This window comes from Salvelinus alpinus, chromosome 10 (genome assembly GCF_045679555.1).
Source record: "Salvelinus alpinus chromosome 10, SLU_Salpinus.1, whole genome shotgun sequence".
NCBI lineage: Eukaryota > Metazoa > Chordata > Actinopteri > Salmoniformes > Salmonidae > Salvelinus > Salvelinus alpinus.
Window position 1 is genome coordinate 17,517,731 of NC_092095.1, and position 20,045 is coordinate 17,537,775.

Here is a 20,045-nt window from a genome sequence, read left to right on the forward strand (position 1 = left end):
CAGACATAGCTTAACGACAAAATGACCACGACTATCGTCCCCAAACACAAATTCAACGAATATTTAGATCAGAGAATGAAAGACAGAGCAGGCGGGAAATTACACTACAAACCCGTTAAAAAGATTTGGGAGGAAGTGAGGCTGAGATGGACTCAAACAGGTTTCCTTAGTGGAGTCGCCCCATCAAAAGGGCAACTCCTCATTATGGAGAAAGAATTGGAGGAAGCAGTGAAGCAAGGGATAGAATGTGAAGTTGATAAGAATAAGAGTCACTTATTTAAAAAGAAGGGACAAAGCAAAGGGAAAAGGCACAGGCTGAGATGAGAATAGGTTTATGGGCAATTGAGGAAATTAGGAAAGCTCTCCCTTACCGGAAACCTGATACGATGGGAGTGGTCACTGGAGCACCAACTGACACCAAAGAGGGCAGGCCCAACAATAATGACGCCCCACCTACCACCACAGCAGCCCCATCGGCCCCAACCCATCTCAGGGGCACTGTGGGGTTAATGGCAATTCCCCAGGCTCAGTTCAACTCCCATGTGCATCACCACATTACCCAATACAATAAGGATAAGGGAGGGGCTGAAACACAAATCCAGTCCCTACAGGTACAACTTTTGAAACTACAATTGAAAGAGGCCCAGAAAGGAGAGAAACCCAAGAAACAGATGGTGGCTGAAGACCAACAAGAAATCTCACAAATCATTGAAAAAACTGTTTCCCGAATGATACAGCAACAACAACTACCCATCTTCACCCAGCAGGGACCACCTATACACCCACCCCAGGAGCAGCCATTCCAACTGCCGTATGCCTACCCGTTTCAGCCATACCCTTCGTCGGAACCACCACTACAACCCTACTACCCACTACCACAATCAAACTATTCACCCACATGGGGACAGCCCCAGAGGTACTCTGGATCTTATGGAAGCTGTCATAATTGTAAACAAGCTGGGCATATGGTGCGACAGTGTCCACACCCAATAACCCCGGCCCAAAGCCAGTTTCTGGCCAAAAGGGGACGAGGATACGCCCCTAGACCAAGGGGGAGTCAGGCCAATGATGTATCAACCACGTGCGGCCCTTCAACCCGCATACAATCACCCCAATCCAGACCCGAATCAGCAATCACCTCCCCCTTTTCAGGGCATGGCTGACGAATATGCCCCATGGCCCTGAAGCTGCTCACCACTAACCTACACTCATCATTGACCTGGACTACTGAAGCATCAAAGGCTTTTGCACTCTTGAAAACAGATCTCTAAGTGGCAGTAGCCCTAACAGCACCTGACTAAAAAAAAAAAAAAAAAAAAAAGTTCCATCTGGATGTTTCTGAAAAAGAAGGATTTACATCATCCATCCTTTTCCAGAACCTAGAGGGGGAGAGTAGAGTGTTGGTGTATCACTCCTCCAAACTGGGCCACATTGAAGAAGGACAAATCACATGCTCCAGGTATGTGGCTGCAGTGGCAAAAGCTATTGGAAAAACAGCCCACATGATAATGTGCCATCCATTGGAAATCCACACCCACCATGGGGTTGCAGCATATCTGATGAGCAAAGAATTCACGTTCAGCGCTGAAAGGAAAACGAAAATCCAGAATAAATGCACACAATCACACATCACATTTGTCAACACTGACAAAAACATGGCAGACGCACTCAATGCTGAAGGTATACCCCACTCCTGTGCAGAAAGAGCTGCACAGGAACTGAAACGGAGACCTGACCTGGGGAACGAACCACTCACCAACACACACAGATATGGGGAAAGACAATGTGACAAATGGAAAAAGGTACCTGTTAGTTATGGTAGACAGGTTCTCTAAATGGGTTGAGGCAATACCAACAGCAGGGGAGGATGCAAAATAGGTCATTAAGTGGCTGCAAACCGAACTCATGTGTATTGTTTAATGACAAACGCTCCATGTACCAATAGGGTCGGATGTGTAAATGTCAACTGATTGTTGTTTAATGATGGGGTTAGTGTACAGGCCACAATCTCATAAGTCTCGTGGAACGCGCCAATCAAATGTATGTGCAGGTTTGAAGTTGATTTGGGTTGAAGTCCTGCCCCTGGCGTTGCTGGCCATGATAGCCTCTCCAGGTGCAGGCACCCATCTCTCTCCTCATGAGACAATGGCTGGAGGAGTCATGCTTGGTCCACCAAGGAAGGGAGGTCATATGCCCGCCCTTGATGTACAACAAATTGTAATGTTTGATAATTGACGGAACTTTCTGCAGCTCTCTCCACACAGATTCATAAGGTCCAACGGGGAAGCAGAAGGGAGATCTGGCACACGGAAGGTAAAAATTGGTGACTGGGTGGGGTTAATGTCCACAAGAGAAAGTGGCTAGAACCCAGGTGGACTGGACAGTACGAAGTGAGGGAGGTTACTTCACACTCAGTCCAGGTCAAAGGTAAATCAGGCGCACCTTGGCACCACCTCACACATTGCACTCCAGCCCCAATCCCTTCTAGAACACTGACAGAAGTCAGAGCTGATTTAAACAGCTTAAATTCGATTCCAAATGAAGACATTTCTGACTCAGGTGATGCGGAATCAAACTCCGCCTCCCCTGATAAAGGAACCTCGCCCAGTTAGAGGGATATTTCTCCCTCCCTGGGCAAGGCTAGGGATATCTGGCCCCTTATTTGTGATATTCCTACTGACATTTGGGGTGTCCCTGGGCACTTTCACATGGTTAATAGAATAACTATAACCGGATCCCCATGGATGTATGTCACGGACACTCTAGTCTAACTAGCTAATAATAGATTAAAAAATTTAAAAAAAAAATTAAAAATTTAGAAAACAATAGTTAAAATAAGAAACTAATATGGCTCAAATTGAGAAGGTTGAATAAGAGTGGGTGGAGAGCTATGCAGAGAATGGACAGAAGATGGCAGTATTGCAGCACCCAAATGGTCTCCCAGCCGACTGGTTGAATGCTGGTGACATAATTTTGTTTTTTGGAGTAAACATTAAGGTTAAGGGTTTCCGTGTACCCAGAGATAAGATATCTTAAAAGAATACACTCATATGGGAATAGGAGTTTTACTTTCTGAGTTTTATTTAGGCAAGGGACTTTGAGAAGATAAAGGGTTCTTTTGGTATGTTTAGATATGGAACACGAATGTAGGTGTAACATTTTGACCTGTTTTCTGTTTCCATTGCATTTTCCGGCGACTTGATCACTCGCGGGGAAATGTGGTGAGAATAATGAGATTGTGTCATTTGGGATACTAGTTTTGAGGTAAATTGATTATAATAGAGTTTATAACTCTTGACCATAAGGTAAGCATTTGTATTGGCCATTAGAAGATAGAGATAGGTTAATTAAGGTTATGTTAGGACTTTAAAGGTTGACACTATAAGACCTGTGGTTATTTTTAAATCCATGCAGATAAAGTCAAAACAGTGAGACACTTAGTTAATATTGTAAAGGAACACACAGTTGTTATTGACTATTATTACAAAAAGGCAGACAGATGGGTCTACCCCGCACTGTTCAGACCTTGAAGGTTTGAGAGCAGAGTGGGGAGGGTGGACCAGGAAATGAGCAAGGTAGGCTGTGAAATAAGATAGGAGAAAGGGGTTAACATATATAAGCAGCACAGATACATTTCAAAGTAGATAAGTCACTTGACAGAGAATTAGAAAAGAATAGATATGAATGTACGCCAAAGGGAGAATTGGATATGCGGGGAATAAAAGGGACGTTCCTAGAATATGATGTACTAAGTTATTATTTAGAGTAGGTAAGGTTGATACCTGGCCAGAGCCAGGTATCAAACAGAAGGAGGGTACATTGTGGACTAGGAAAGGATGGGGCCTATTGGATAATAAACTTATTTAAAATTAAACATTTATAGCTAAAAAAATAAATAAATAATTAGGCATAGAAGTTAAATATATAATCAGAAAGAACAAATGAGGAACTGTTTGCTAACCAAACCTGTATGTCCAAGAGTTTATACATTGCAGGTGAATTAAGGGAGAAGGTGAATCACTCGACCTGGGGGCATATCGCACTTGGAGGGTGAGACACACTGACACTGCCGAATGATCACAGAGTTAAGGAGAAGAACTGTTGCTAATAGAGCTCGGGGATCAACTCCTTAATGAAGAATTCCCTGCCCCCGACCTTTCCTCACTGTGTTCGTTCATAGAAGTGAAAGTGTTGCTTGATCTCTGGCTGATGATGTGTTCTCTGGGAGAGGGTGGGGTTTTACAGGACTGCTTGTAGTCCTGAGCTGCCTGATCAGGATACGATGGGGATGATACCATCGCAGTGCTGCCAGAACCACCACCAGTTCCAACGGACCAGGGTTCAGCCGGCCTCCTCCACCACTTCAAGACCAAGTCCCACACCACCACCTAAGCTCTCCAATCTGGTACAGATAATAAATATAAAAGACATCTCAGATAGTGAACATTTGGGGACTGAAACTGTTTATGAGGAAAGGGAGAATATGTGGTTGGCCTACAAAACACTTGATAGAAAAGACTGTGTCGTATGTGGACATGCCAGACCTATTCTGGCTGCTCACCCATTTGTCCTAAGTAATGGGGAAGGTTGGATGTGCATATTGGAAAAGTTCGAGCCAAATTCAACCCTGTGTAAAACTCTGAGTTTTGTGTTCCCAGTGGTCCCTCCCCAGAAGGTACCGTGGGGAGTTAAGGCATATGGGGGATATAACAGCTGTATCCCTGGCACAGGTAGCGGTATAGACTATGGAGGGCTCCCTGCTACTACCTGCATCACTAATACCACTAGGAACTAGAGGTGTTGCTGATGTATGGTGGATGTGTGGACCTGCCAGGCGGGTGACCCCATTTTTGAAAGGAAATTGTCGTTGCTCATGTGTTTTGGCCAGTCTGATACCACCGTTGCCTATTATTATAGCTAATCAACTTCTGGGAGTTACACAGGACACAGAGGCTTGGGACCAACCCAGGAGACGGCAGAAACGTGACGCTCCTTGGTCCGAGGGTACAGATAACATGCACACCAACCTGTTGGGGGTCCCAATAGGGGTCCCCCACGAATTCCAGACATTAACCAGGAATGATGGCCTGTGGCATCTGATGCCCATCATTGGCCCAGCTATTGTTGATGTTAAACAAAAGGTCTGGATCAATTATAAACACACCCACACAGGACTTACTGGGATGGCTGAACAATTGGATGCTGCCTCACAAACCAGTAGACACAATAGACTAACACTGGACATAAGTCTGGCCAACCAGGGAGGTGTATGTAAAAAGATTGTAGAACAGTGTTGCACGTTTGTTCCTAACAATACTAGTCCGGAGGGGAGCATTTCAAAAGCTCTGAGTGGGTTGGCAAGGTTATCTGTGGAGATGAAGGGTCTTGCAGGTGTGGAGGAGAGTGGACTGTTCCCCTGGCTGGGTGGTTGTTTTGGTAAGTACACTGCAATGATGATTACTGGATTTCTGACACTAGTTGTGGTTTTTCATTTCTGTGTTGCCTGTATCATACCTTGTTTGAAGAAGTTTGTTACAGATGTGTAAGGAGACTCTAGTATGATGCCGTTGCTTGATGCTCCAGTTGGAGAGGCTGATACGAAAACGAGCTTCCGCAGGAGAGTGGGCTGACAGAGGAGGACCCTTGGTTTGCTGTAGTTGATGTTGAATGAATAAAAAGTGATGTTTGTCCTCCCTGTTGTGAAGGTTTGAAGTTCCCGGGTGGCGACGAGCCCACCTGGTACAGGTTGCATAGAGGGATGGACCTGAGGGTTTAACATATTCTCGTTTTTTGGTTTACTAATGTGTGGTTGGCCACTCCAGGGGTAGTTATTGGAGTGGTCTCCTTTTTGGTCCTTGCTCATTTACGACTCAACTTACATTGATGCTATTGGTCTCCCTAGGGGGTGCCAGATGAATATAAACTGGCGGACCAAGTGACAGCTGGGTTTGAATCATCATTTTGTTGGTGGTGTACAGTTAATAAAAATGTGGACAGAATTAACTACATTCATTTTAATGTCCAGAAACTGGGCAATTGGACTCAACAAGGCTTCGAGGCGGTCCATGGACAATTGGCAGCTACGTCCCTGATGGCATTTCAAAATAGAATCGCGGTTGATATGTTATTGGCTGAACGGGGGGGGGTCTGTGCCATGTTTGGTGAGCAGTGCTGTACTTTCATTCCCAACAATACAGCTACGGATGGGAGTCTGACTGAGGTATTGGAGGGACTCCGTACCCTTAATGGTAAGATGAAACAGCATTCTGGAGTGGACACTTCTATGTGGGACTCATGGATGGATGCTTTTGGTAAATATAAGACGTTGGTTTCCTCTATCCTAGTATCTATTTCCGTTTTTGCAGGCATTCTTGTACTTTGTGGATGCTGTTGCATTCCATGTGCGCGGACGCTTGCTAGCCGTGTTATAACTGCCGCCATAGACCCTAATCAGGAAAGGGCCCAAATGTTCCCATTGCTTGATGATGGGGAAGCTGGACCTGTCTATCTATTTGAGGACTAAGATACTTTTATGTCACGTCTCTTGTGAGACGTGAAGAGAGGGAATCAAAAATTTGTCTTCTGACAAATTTTATCCCATAGCTTTGTCTTTTTATACTTTTATGTCACGTCTCTTGTGAGACGTGAAGAGAGGGAATTAAAAATTTGTCTTCTGACAAATTTTATCCTTTAGTTTTGTCTTTTATATACTTTTATGTCACGTCTCTTGTGAGACGTGAAGAGGGGGATTTGTAAGAAATTGTATTAGATATTGGTAACTTGTTTTAACAACTTCTCAACATTACCTATAAGTTGACACAACATACACACCCCCTCTTTCTCTTGGACATATGCTGGACACATAGAACATATACACGGCACCCACAATTCCCCTCCCCCATGACAATCACACAGACACACCCAACCCATGGTTGGACCTCAGGACAAAGAACTCTCAGGAACCAATGGAACGTGGACACCAGGCCTGATCAGGACTACCCAAGACCCAGATCGACCAATCGGAAGGCCGGACTCGCAGATCTACCTACTTTGCTTGTTGTCTATATAGTACTGTACATTTCTGGAAACTGGTCTCTTTCCCGGACGATTCAATAGGAATCAGACAGAAAGAGCCTTGCTGCAAGATTTTACTAAGATATCTTTACATGTGATTAAACGGCCTTATTATAAAATTATCCACCTCGTCCTATTGTCTCCTCTTGTTCTCCTGTCAACAGTAAACGTTTTACTAACACTCTAGCAATTTACCCTGAAAATTAGTTGGCAACACTGATTGCTGGCCTTGCCTGCCTTTTGGAAAGTCTGAGCCTTAGTCAAAAGGTGGGTACTGTGACCTGAAGAACTTCGATCGTTCAGCTCAACAGAATAACAAAAGCAGGGAGCGTATAAATGCCCACATCAGATTCAAGCTTCTTGGAAAAAGCTTATCAACACCACCACATTTTTGGGTATGCAAGAATTCGCTTTCAGAGGACACGACGAGAGGGAAAGTTCCGCCAACAAGGGCAACTACAAGGAGCTTGCAGAGGTCACTACACTCTACGATGCTTTACTTGCTGAACATATCGAACTTTCGACTGTCTTTTCTGGGATGTCGAAAACAATTCTGAATGATTTGATAGCTTCCATTGCATCATCCATTAAAACTTAGATTAAAGAGAGAGGTTGACGAGGCACATTTTTTAAACGTGCGCTCAACTAGGCTTTCCAATTCCCTCCGGTAGTTATTTAACAAAGATGATAACACAATCACTCCGGACAGACACAAGCAATGTGGTGCCACACAAGACCTATGGTGCCACCAGTCTGACCGCTCTGGGACCTATGGTGCCACCAGTCTGACCGCTCTGGGACCTATGGTGCCACCAGTCTGACCGCTCTGGGACCTATGGTGGCACCAGTCTGACCGCTCTGGGACCTATGGTGCCACCAGTCTGACCGCTCTGGGACCTATGGTGCCACCAGTCTGACCGCTCTGGGACCTATGGTGCCACCAGTCTGACCGCTCTGGGACCTATGGTGCCACCAGTCTGACCGCTCTGGGACCTATGGTGCCACCAGTCTGACCGCTCTGGGACCTATGGTGTCACCAGTCTGACCGCTCTGGGACCTATGGTGCCACCAGTCTGACCGCTCTGGGACCTATGGTGCCACCAGTCTGACCGCTCTGGGACCTATGGTGCCACCAGTTTGACCGCTCTGGGACCTATGGTGGCACCAGTCTGACCGCTCTGGGACCTATGGTGTCACCAGTCAGACCGCTCTGGGACCTATGGTGCCACCAGTCTGACCGCTCTGGGACCTATGGTGCCACCAGTCTGACCACTCTGGGACCTATGGTGTCACCAGTCTGCTTGCTGTTGTCAGTTATCATCAGGTATGTGGATGATCAGGGCTTTATTCAGGAATGTTTGTTGGGCTACTTTGATGTGTTAAGTGGGTGAGATGCGCAGTCTGTGTTTGACTTTATGAATGTTGAGATGTCTGAGTTTAACTTCATGGAGAAACTCGTTGTCCTAACCTACAATGGCGCAGCTGTAATGGAATGTATCTGCTATTTGTATTTCCAGCTAAGTCCCCTCCTGTTCCCTGATTAAGAGGTGATGACCACTCCACTCCACTACCATCGTCAACTTTCTCCTGACATGAACTGAAGCCACGTCTCATGTGCCCTCTCATCCACTGGCACATTGAATGTTTCCCCTCCAAGCACTGTGAATACCCCTATCAATTTTCTCTCATTACTGTATGTAGAGTCAATCACAAACACAATCACATTATGACACATCAACGATTTTACTCCTTGCTTGAATTAACTCATTCTTAGCTCTTTTGTCTAACTGTGTAGTGTGTTGTGTTATTGTTGAATAAAGATAGACAATACATAAAAAGATCAATTTATGTTTAATTATTGTGCAATTTATATAGGCTACGTTGAGGTTTTTCTTTAATTGCTTTAGGCTATCTGGTATTACTGCATAAACCTAAACTTTAGGGTTTAACTGTACACGAGGCAAATAGCCTACACAGCCAATCGACAAATAACGCTTTTGGGAAGGACAGAAAATGTTAATGTCAACTCACGGAGAAAAAAATGACATTGTCGAAGTTTAAATCAATTGGACAAAAGCTGCGAAAGGAGAGTGTAAAGTAAAGAGAAGGGAGGGCCAGAAAAGTCATGTTTGGGAAAGATGGTAAGTTGTAAAAGAGGATGATAGCAGTGCTGGCTTTGTTATGTGTGATTATTGTGAGGCGCTATTCCAGTCACAGGACGGGACTTCAAAACCATTCCTATGGCACCTCAAGGGAACTGTAGCCTACTGTTTAGATTGGTTAAATGGAAACTGGAATCTGGACATTGACAAACAAGAATAACCTACTGTTTTTTTGGCAAACTCCAAGGTCCTCTGATAATACTAGTCCGATGCGAATCGACATCCCTTAGTTTTGAGAGAAATGTCTGAGTTTTGCAGGTGTTGCTCGCGGTTTGATCAAGAAAACAATAACTGATTCGATAAATTGAACGAAGTGCTGCGTATAGTTTATATAGGAAGGGCCTATATGTAGTGCCTTTCACAGTGAATGCTTTTGTTTATACGTTTTGTGCGACCGTATTGAACATCGTCAAATGGACGGACATTCTGGGGTAATATATACATAACCAACGTTCTCTACTAGTCCCGTTGTGAATAGGGCTATAGCCTTAATAATAAATCCTGCAGAATTAAGCATTTCTTTTATACACTAAATGTAGGCAACATATGGACTTGGGAACAGGAGTGGAGAAATATATATTTTCTTCTTTCTGCATCTTTAGAGAATGTAATACTCAGTTAGATACCGTCTGTAGAGTTTCTGTCTTCATCATAAAAGCTGATTAGTATTTCAACCACATAAAATATGCATCGAAGCCGAACTGAAATCTTATCAGAAACACGTTGGGTCGTTTTCAAAACTATATTTTTCGTTACAACCGGTCAAACTGATGTCATTTGGACATTTTGCACATAAAGTATTTTTGTTGTTGCTTTATTGTATTTCCTCCCCAGTACCTAAACGTCTTTATTGTATTTCTTCCCCAGTACCTAAACGTCTTTATTGTATTTCTTCCCCAGTACCTAAACGTCTTTATTGTATTTTCTCCCCAGTACCTAAACGTCTTTATTGTATTTTCTCTCCAGTACCTAAACGTCATTATTGTATTTCCTCCCCAGTACCTAAACGTCTTTATTGTATTTCCTCCCCAGTACCTAAACGTCATTATTGTATTTCCTCCCCAGTACCTAAACGTCATTATTGTATTTCCTCCCCAGTACCTAAACGTCTTTATTGTATTTCTTCCCCAGTACCTAAACGTCTTTATTGTATTTTCTCCCCAGTACCTAAACGTCTTTATTGTATTTTCTCTCCAGTACCTAAACGTCATTATTGTATTTCCTCCCCAGTACCTAAACGTCTTTATTGTATTTCCTCCCCAGTACCTAAACGTCTTTATTGTATTTTCTCCCCAGTACCCAAACGTCTTTATTGTATTTCCTCCCCAGTACCTAAACGTCTTTATTGTATTTTCTCCCCAGTACCTAAACGTCTTTATTGTATTTCATTTTCTATATTTGCTGGTTGGTACACACACACACTCTTTATTGTATTTCATTTTCTATATTTGCTGGTTGGTACTGGATGTGGGCCGCACTTTATCACATGTATTCGGGCGGTAGCAGATGGGCTATTAACAATTGCGGGTGGTTGCAAGTGAACAACAGCTGACCCGCGCACCACTAGCGTGTAGGTAAGTGCACGTTAGGTGTGTGTGTGTGTGTGTGTGTGTGCTTGTGTATGTATTATAAGCCCCTCCTGGAAAGGTCTCTCCTTCATCATGACATTATGAATTTCCAAAAACGGTTCCTGGTCACAGAGAAAGAGACTTCCATTCACTCCTGCTTTCTCACCCTCTCTGTTTCCTTTCTCACCCTTATCTGTTTCCATTCTCACCCTCTTTTTCCTTTCTCACCTTATCTGTTTCCTTTCTCACCATCTCTGTTTCCTTTCTCACCTTCTCTGTTTCCTTTCTCCCCCTCTCTGTTTCCTTTCTCACGCTCTCTGTTTCCTTTCTCACGCTCTCTGTTTCCTTTCTCACCCTCTCTGTTTCCTTTCTCACCCTCTCTGTTTCCTTTCTCACCCTCTCTGTTTCCTTTCTCACCCTCTCTGTTTCCTTTCTCATCCTTCTCTGTTTCCTTTCTCACCTTCTTTGCTTCCTTTCTCACCCTCTCTGTTTCCTTTCTCACCCTTCCTGTTTCCTTTCTCTTGCTTTCTATGTATGGAAATAATGTATGATTCAGTTACCTGCATGTACAGTACTGAATTACCCGACAGACTTTAATCTAGGTATTAAAAACATACACACACAATTTTTTGTACACAAGTGGTACTAGCCAGGGCATGTTGTTCTTTCTCAGAGCTTGTGCTAGAAAGCAAGAGAGAGAGAGGACAGCAACAGCAACACAATTAGACCCAACCAAATCATGAGAAAACCAAAAGAGAATTACTTGACACATTGGAAAGAATTTATCAAAAAACTAAGCAAACTAGAATGCTATTTGGCCCTAAACAGAGAGTACACAGTGGCAGAATACCTGACCACTGTGACTGACCCAAAATGAAGGAAAGCTTTGACTATGTCCACACTGCCCACAAAAGGAGATGGAAACAGAGCTGCACTTCCTAACCTCCTGCCCAATGTATGACCATATTAGAGACACATATTTACCCTCAGATTACACAGATCCACAAAGAATTAGAAAACAAATCCAATTTTGATAAACTCCCATATCTATTGGGTGAAATTCCACAGTGTGCCATCACAGCAGCAAGATTTGTGACCTGTTGCCACAAGAAAAGGGCAACCAGTGAAGAACAAACACCATTGTAAATACAACCAATATTTATGTTTATTTATTTTCCTTTTTGTACATCGTTACAACACTGTACACAGCCATAAAAGGACATTTGTAATGTCTCTATTCCCTTTTAACTTTTTGACTGTAATGTTTACTGTTCATTTTGTATTGTTTATTTCACTTTTGTTTATTATTTATTTCACTTGCTTTGGCAATGTTAATAAATGTTTCCCATGCCAATATAGCCCTTTGAATTGAGAGAGAGGACCGCTGCTGCAGGGAGTAGCCCCTGAGAAAGAGAAGGAGAGTGGCAAATAAAAAAAACGACACACAAGGACTAGTCTAGTGTAAATCAATAGGACTAGTCTAGTGTAAATCAATAGGACTAGTCTAGTGTAAATCAATAGGACTAGTCTAGTGTAAATCAATAGGACTAGTCTAGTGTAAATCAATAGGACTAGTCTAGTGTAAATCAATAGGACTAGTCTAGTGTAAATCAATAGGACTAGTCTAGTGTAAATCAATAGGACTAGTCTAGTGTAAATCAATAGGACTAGTCTAGTGTAAATCAATAGGAGTAGTCTAGTGTAAATCTATAGGAGTAGTCTAGTGTAAATCAATAGGAGTAGTCTAGTGTAAATCAATAGGAGTAGTCTAGTGTAAATCAATAGGACTAGTCTAGTGTAAATCAATAGGACTAGTCTAGTGTAAATCAATAATGACTAGTCTAGTGTAAATCAATAGGAGTAGTCTAGTGTAAATCAATAGGACTAGTCTAGTGTAAATCAATAGGACTAGTCTAGTGTAAATCAATAGGACTAGTCTAGTGTAAATCAATAGGACTAGTCTAGTGTAAATCAATAGGACTAGTCTAGTGTAAATCAATAGGAGTAGTCTAGTGTAAATCAATAGGACTAGTCTAGTGTAAATCAATAGGACTAGTCTAGTGTAAATCAATAGGAGTAGTCTAGTGTAAATCTATAGGAGTAGTCTAGTGTAAATCAATAAGGACTAGTCTAGTGTAAATCAATAGGACTAGTCTAGTGTAAATCAATAGGAGTAGTCTAGTGTAAATCTATAGGAGTAGTCTAGTGTAAATCAATAGGAGTAGTCTAGTGTAAATCAATAGGAGTAGTCTAGTGTAAATCAATAGGAGTAGTCTAGTGTAAATCAATAGGACTAGTCTAGTGTAAATCAATAGGACTAGTCTAGTGTAAATCAATAGGAGTAGTCTAGTGTAAATCTATAGGAGTAGTCTAGTGTAAATCAATAGGAGTAGTCTAGTGTAAATCAATAGGACTAGTCTAGTGTAAATCAATAGGAGTAGTCTAGTGTAAATCTATAGGAGTAGTCTAGTGTAAATCAATAGGACTAGTCTAGTGTAAATCAATAGGAGTAGTCTAGTGTAAATCAATAGGAGTAGTCTAGTGTAAATCAATAGGACTAGTCTAGTGTAAATCAATAGGACTAGTCTAGTGTAAACCAATAGGACTAGTCTAGTGTAAATCAATAGGACTAGTCTAGTGTAAATCAATAGGAGTAGTCTAGTGTAAATCAATAGGACTAGTCTAGTGTAAATCAATAGGACTAGTCTAGTGTAAATCAATAGGAGTAGTCTAGTGTAAATCTATAGGAGTAGTCTAGTGTAAATCAATAGGAGTAGTCTAGTGTAAATCAATAGGAGTAGTCTAGTGTAAATCAATAGGAGTAGTCTAGTGTAAATCAATAGGACTAGTCTAGTGTAAATCAATAGGACTAGTCTAGTGTAAATCAATAGGACTAGTCTAGTGTAAATCAATAGGACTAGTCTAGTGTAAATCAATAGGAGTAGTCTAGTGTAAATCAATAGGAGTAGTCTAGTGTAAATCAATAGGACTAGTCTAGTGTAAATCAATAGGACTAGTCTAGTGTAAATCAATAGGACTAGTCTAGTGTAAATCAATAGGACTAGTCTAGTGTAAATCAATAAGGACTAGTCTAGTGTAAATCAATAAGGACTAGTCTAGTGTAAATCAATAGGACTAGTCTAGTGTAAATCAATAGGAGTAGTCTAGTGTAAATCAATAGGACTAGTCTAGTGTAAATCAATAGGAGTAGTCTAGTGTAAATCAATAGGAGTAGTCTAGTGTAAATCAATAGGACTAGTCTAGTGTAAATCAATAGGACTAGTCTAGTGTAAATCAATAGGAGTAGTCTAGTGTAAATCAATAGGAGTAGTCTAGTGTAAATCAATAGGACTAGTCTAGTGTAAATCAATAAGTACTAGTCTAGTGTATATCAATAAGGACTAGTCTAGTGTAAATCAATAGGAGTAGTCTAGTGTAAATCAATATGAGTAGTCTAGTGTAAATCAATAGGAGTAGTCTAGTGTAAATCAATAGGAGTAGTCTAGTGTAAATCAATAGGAGTAGTCTAGTGTAAATCAATAAGACTAGTCTAGTGTAAATCAATAGGAGTAGTCTAGTGTAAATCAATAGGAGTAGTCTAGTGTAAATCAATAGGACTAGTCTAGTGTAAATCAATAGGACTAGTCTAGTGTAAATCAATAGGACTAGTCTAGTGTAAATCAATAGGACTAGTCTAGTGTAAATCAATAGGACTAGTCTAGTGTAAATCAATAGGACTAGTCTAGTGTAAATCAATAGGAGTAGTCTAGTGTAAATCAATAGGACTAGTCTAGTGTAAATCAATAGGACCAGTCTAGTGTATATCAATAGGACTAGTCTAGTGTAAATCAATAGGACTAGTCTAGTGTAAATCAATAAGGAGTAGACTGATACAGTTCCTTATGAAATAGTGATGCATGCTTTAGTCTAAGTGACAACACCAGATGTACACTGTGCTCTGGAGGTCAGGTCCCCAGGGGGGCTCTGTGCCAGCCCAGCCAGCACTCACCTGAATTGGGGAGGCCAGGGGCAATGACCACCCGCCAACCACTGCTCTGGATCTCTCACCAGCCAGGTGGCAGCGTGTGTTGTGTCTCTCAGTTGTGAGAGTTGTGTCTCTCACACACACAAATACACACACACACACACACACAGACAAACTCATGCAAGAAGACACACACACACAGACACGCACCATCTGCAATTATAAAATAATGGCAACCGTAACAAGACACACCCTTTCCTGAGCTAGAAGACAAACAAGCAGAGACGGGGAGAGACAGAGAGAGAAAGAGTGAGAGACACGGTGACAGTTTCACTGACCTGTACCCACTCAGGGTGTGAGAACCCCATCACGTCGGAGCATCTCTCTCTCTCTGTCAGAAGACGGCAGATCTAACTGTAACTGCGAGTTGGAGTGAGTGTGAGAGAATGACAGAGGGAGGGAGAGACGGAGAGAAGGAAGGAGAGACTAGGGTAGGACCATTGGATAAAGACATGTCAATCACTGGCAGACAGCCAATGGGGAGCTGGGGGTGAGATTCATGGCCAGAATCTCCCGTCACTGGCATCTGTCTGTCTCAATCAAACTCATACACTCCACCCATGCTGTGTAAGTGTGTGTGCATGTGTCCTTGCCTGTGTGGTTGTGACAATAGAATCCATCTTAGCCTTAGCTTACAAGGTCATGTGACACATTGAGGACATTCCAGTGACGTCTGGACCTAACATTCTGCTTCACGCACCCATGGGTCGTTCCACCTCAAAAAGCACCATCTCAGCTTGTTCTGAAATCATTTATGTTGTTAGAAACAGATGAGCATTTCTGCAACAATATTTTGTTGGAAAATGTTTTGATCTGAGACATTAACCTAATTGATTGCATCCAAATTGGCCATTTTAATTCATAGGATTCGTATAATAGTCAATAAATATAGTACCTAATATCCAATATGGACCAATCTATTTTCAAGCAATGATTAAGACACGAGGAATCCAAAGAAACTGTCAAAACCCACCGATGAACCCTCCAGTCCCCACGCCAACCCCACCCCGACAACAAGTATATAGCATCAGTCCTGTCTGACCAGTAGTATGGAGCTGTGTCTCAGAGCATCTTGTTTCTTCATCCTATATAATGTATTCCCAGTGAATTTGGGGATGTTTTTCCCCTGTTCTGACAATATAGTCATTGAAGTTGTTAGGTTTACGTCCCTTCCTGTTATTACCTGGTTCTGACCACTAGATGGTACTGTTCCAGGTGATTTATTTTGAAAGAATTTGTTATCCACTGTTTCAAACTCTTAGCAATTATGGTACAAATCCAATGCAAGTCAATGGCATCTATATTAGCATTGTCACGCTCCATCCTGACGTACGTAAACATTTATTGTGTAACTCAATGATGTTACTTATAGATGATTTGAATATGAAGCCAGAAAGTGTTAATAAAGGTATTAAAAAAGTTTGCATTTCAAACAGTGGACATGGAAACAAAACCAAAACATAGGTTGATATCATAACTTGTCCATAGACTGGTGGGTGAAAGGTCATATAGTGGATGGTGCCTAATGGAAATCTGCTATCTCCTATAGAGTCCTTTCATATCAGGTCAGCTTAAGGGGAGGAGGAGGAGAGGAAGCCACTTCAAACGGTAGAGATAGCCAACACCATATAACTCACATCAGTGGCTTGGTAATAATCTGTACAGCAGGCTGGTTTCTTATTGGTCTCTACAGCACACATGGTCATATATATATATATACACACACACACACACACACACACACACACACACACACACACACACACACACACACACACACACACACACACACACACACACACACACACACACACACAGTTTCAGCCAGTGTGTGTGTGTATGTTGAGTTTCAGCCAGTGTGTGTGTGTATGTTGAGTTTCAGCCAGTGTGTGTATGTTGAGTTTCAGCCAGTATGTGTGTGTGTGTTGAGTTTCAGCCAGTGTGTGTGTGTTGAGTTTCAGCCAGTGTGTGTGTGTTGAGTTTCAGCCAGTGTGTGTATGTTGAGTTTCAGCCAGTGTGTATGTTGAGTTTCAGCCAGTGTGTGTGTGTTGAGTTTCAGCCAGTGTGTGTGTGTTGAGTTTCAGCCAGTGTGTGTGTGTGTTGAGTTTCAGCCAGTGTGTGTGTATGTTGAGTTTCAGCCAGTGTGTGTGTGTTGAGTTTCAGCCAGTGTGTGTTTATGTTGAGTTTCAGCCAGTGTGTGTGTGTGTGTTGAGTTTCAGCCAGTGTGTGTATGTTGAGTTTCAGCCAGTGTGTGTGTGTGTGTGTGTTGAGTTTCAGCCAGTGTGTGTGTGTTGAGTTTCAGCCAGTGTGTGTATGTTGAGTTTCAGCCAGTGTGCGTGTGTTGAGTTTCAGCTGGTGTGTGTGTGTTGAGTTTCAGCTGGTGTGTGTTGTAAATAAATGGTTGTTTGTTTTTGCAGTTGGTGGATTAGATGATATCTGAAAATATTTTCACTGTAAGCACTGTTTCCTCCACACACACACACACACACACACACACACACACACACACACACACACACACACACACACACACACACACACACACACACACACACACACACACACACACACACACACACACACACACACACACACACACACCTGTGTTGCTAACCTTCATCTCTGTCTCTAGGTTCTGGCTGACAGGGTTTTACCAGGGTATAGGGCTATTGGAAAAGGGTTTTACCAGGGTATAAGACCATTGGAACAGGGTTTTACCAGGGTATAGGGCTATTGGAAAAGGGTTTTACCAGGGTATAAGACCAGTGAAACAGGGTTTTACCAGGGTATAGGGCTATTGGAAAAGGGTTTTACCAGGGTATAAGACCATTGAAACAGGGTTTTACCAGGGTATAGGGCTATTGGAAAAGGGTTTTACCAGGGTATAAGACCAGTGAAACAGGGTTTTACCAGGGTATAAGACCAGTGAAACAGGGTTTTACCAGGGTATAAGACCAGTGAAACAGGGTTTTACCAGGGTATAAGACCAGTGAAACAGGGTTTTACCAGGGTATAAGACCAGTGAAACAGGGTTTTACCAGGGTACAGGACCAGTGAAACAGGGTTTTACCAGGGTATAGGACCATTGGAACAGGGTTTTACCAGGGTATAGGGCTATTGGAAAAGGGTTTTACCAGGGTATAAGACCATTGGAACAGGGTTTTACCAGGGTATAGGGCTATTGGAAAAGGGTTTTACCAGGGTATAAGACCATTGAAACAGGGTTTTACCAGGGTACAGGACCAGTGAAACAGATTTTGATACAGTAGGAGACCAGACAGGCTGAAAGGACCTCTGAGCTTTAAGCTTTTTTAGAAAAATGATTGTATATATAAAATATCTACGTGCAGAGAGACAGAGAACATTGACCAAAGAACATGTGTTTTTATTATAAGGAATATTTGTGTGATATAAAGTCATCAAAGGATTCATTCAGGAACAGGTGTGTACAAAGAGTAAAGCCCTGTGGCGCCAGGTATTTCATGTATTACAAATTCTCTTCTTTTCTTTTTAAAACGTCTATCCTCCTTTCAAATCAAGTTTTATTGGCCACATACACGTGTTTAGCAGATGTTATTGCGGGTGTAGCAAAATTATTGCGTTTCTAGTTCCCAACAGTGCAGTAATATCTAACAAGTAAAATCTAACAATTTCACAACAATACGCACAATACACATGAATCTAAAGAAAAGGAATGTAATGAAGAATATATAAACACTTTGTCACACTGAATGTACAGAGCTGTTCATGGTTTGATTTATTATGCTGTGTTTTGTTTCTTTTTGACAGATGTTTGTTGGCTACTGGGACAGTTGAATGTACATTAGGCTTGGCCAGAGTCATATATACGTCTATGGCGTTGGGCCTGGCTAATGACCCTGGGTGTAATACTACTTTTAGACAGAGGGTGGCACTGTCGCGCTCTACACCGGATTATAAAACTTCCCAAAAAATGTACAGTGTATAATAATCTGTTATTGAGCCTGACTATAAAATATATATTTATCTGTTGAGTCTGACTATAAAATATATGTGTATCTGTTATTGAGCCTGACTATAAAATATATATTTTTCTGTTGAGTCTGACTATAATATATATATGTATCTGTTATTGAGCCTGACTATAAAATATACATTTATCTGTTGAGTCTGACTATAAAATATATATTTATCTGTTATTGAGCCTGACTGTAAAATATATATTTATCTGTTGAGTCTGACTATAAAATATATTATTTATAAAGCCCTTCTTACATCAGCTGATGTCACAAAGTGCTGTACAGAAACCCAGCCTAAAACCCCAAACAGCAAGCAATGCAGGTGTAGAAGCACGGTGGCTAGGAAAAACTCCCTAGAAAGGCAGGAACCTAGGAAGAAATCTAGAGATGAACCAGGCTATGAGGGGTGGCCAGTCCTCTTCGGGCTGTGCCGGGTGGAGATTATAACAAAACATGGCCAAGATGTTCAACTGTTCATAGATGACCAGCAGGGTCAAATAATAATAATCACAGTGGTTGTCGAGGGTGCAACAGGTCAGCACCTCAGGAGTAAATGTCAGTTGGCTTTTCATAGCCGATCATTCAGAGTATCTCTACCGCTCCTGCTGTCTCTAGAGAGTTGAAAACAGCAGGTCTGGGACAGGTAGCACGTCCGGTGAACAGGTCAGGGTTCCATAGCCGCAGGCAGCACAGTTGAAACTGGAGCAGCAGCACGGCCAGGTGGACTGGGGACAGCAAGGAGTCATCAGGCCAGGTAGTCCTGATGCATGGTCCTAGGGCTCAGGTCCTCCGAGAGAGAGAGAGAGAAAGAAAGAAAGAGAGAAAGAGAGAAAGAGAGAGAGAATTACAGATAGCATACTTAAATTCACACAGGACACCGGATAAGACAGGAGAAATACTCCAGATATAACAGACTGACCCTAGCCCCCCCCGACACATAAACTACTGCAGCATAAATACTGGAGGCTGAGACAGGAGGGGTCGGGAGACACTGTGGCCCCATCTGACGATACCCCTGGACAGGGCCAAACAGGCAGGATATAAGCCCACCCACTTTGCCAAAGCACAGCCCCCAAACCACTAGAGGGATATCTACAAGGCCGAGTATAGCCCACAAAGATCTCCGCCACGGCACAACCCAAGGGGGGGCGCCAACCAGGACAGGAAGATCATGTCAGTGACTCAACCCACTCAAGTG

General features: G+C 42.3%; 1 protein-coding gene across 1 annotated transcript in view; it reads right to left on the reverse strand.

Annotated features, from left to right (window-relative positions):
- The window catches only part of tnikb (TRAF2 and NCK interacting kinase b), a 91,477-nt gene extending 76,261 nt beyond the window's left edge, over positions 1 to 15,216 (reverse strand). Inside the window, exon 1 of the mRNA XM_071328149.1 lies at positions 15,128 to 15,216. Within this exon, the coding sequence (XP_071184250.1) occupies positions 15,128 to 15,157 (30 nt within the window). The 5' untranslated portion in view covers positions 15,158 to 15,216. The remainder of the gene's footprint in view (positions 1 to 15,127) is intronic.
- Between the last annotated feature and the right edge of the window lie 4,829 nt (positions 15,217 to 20,045).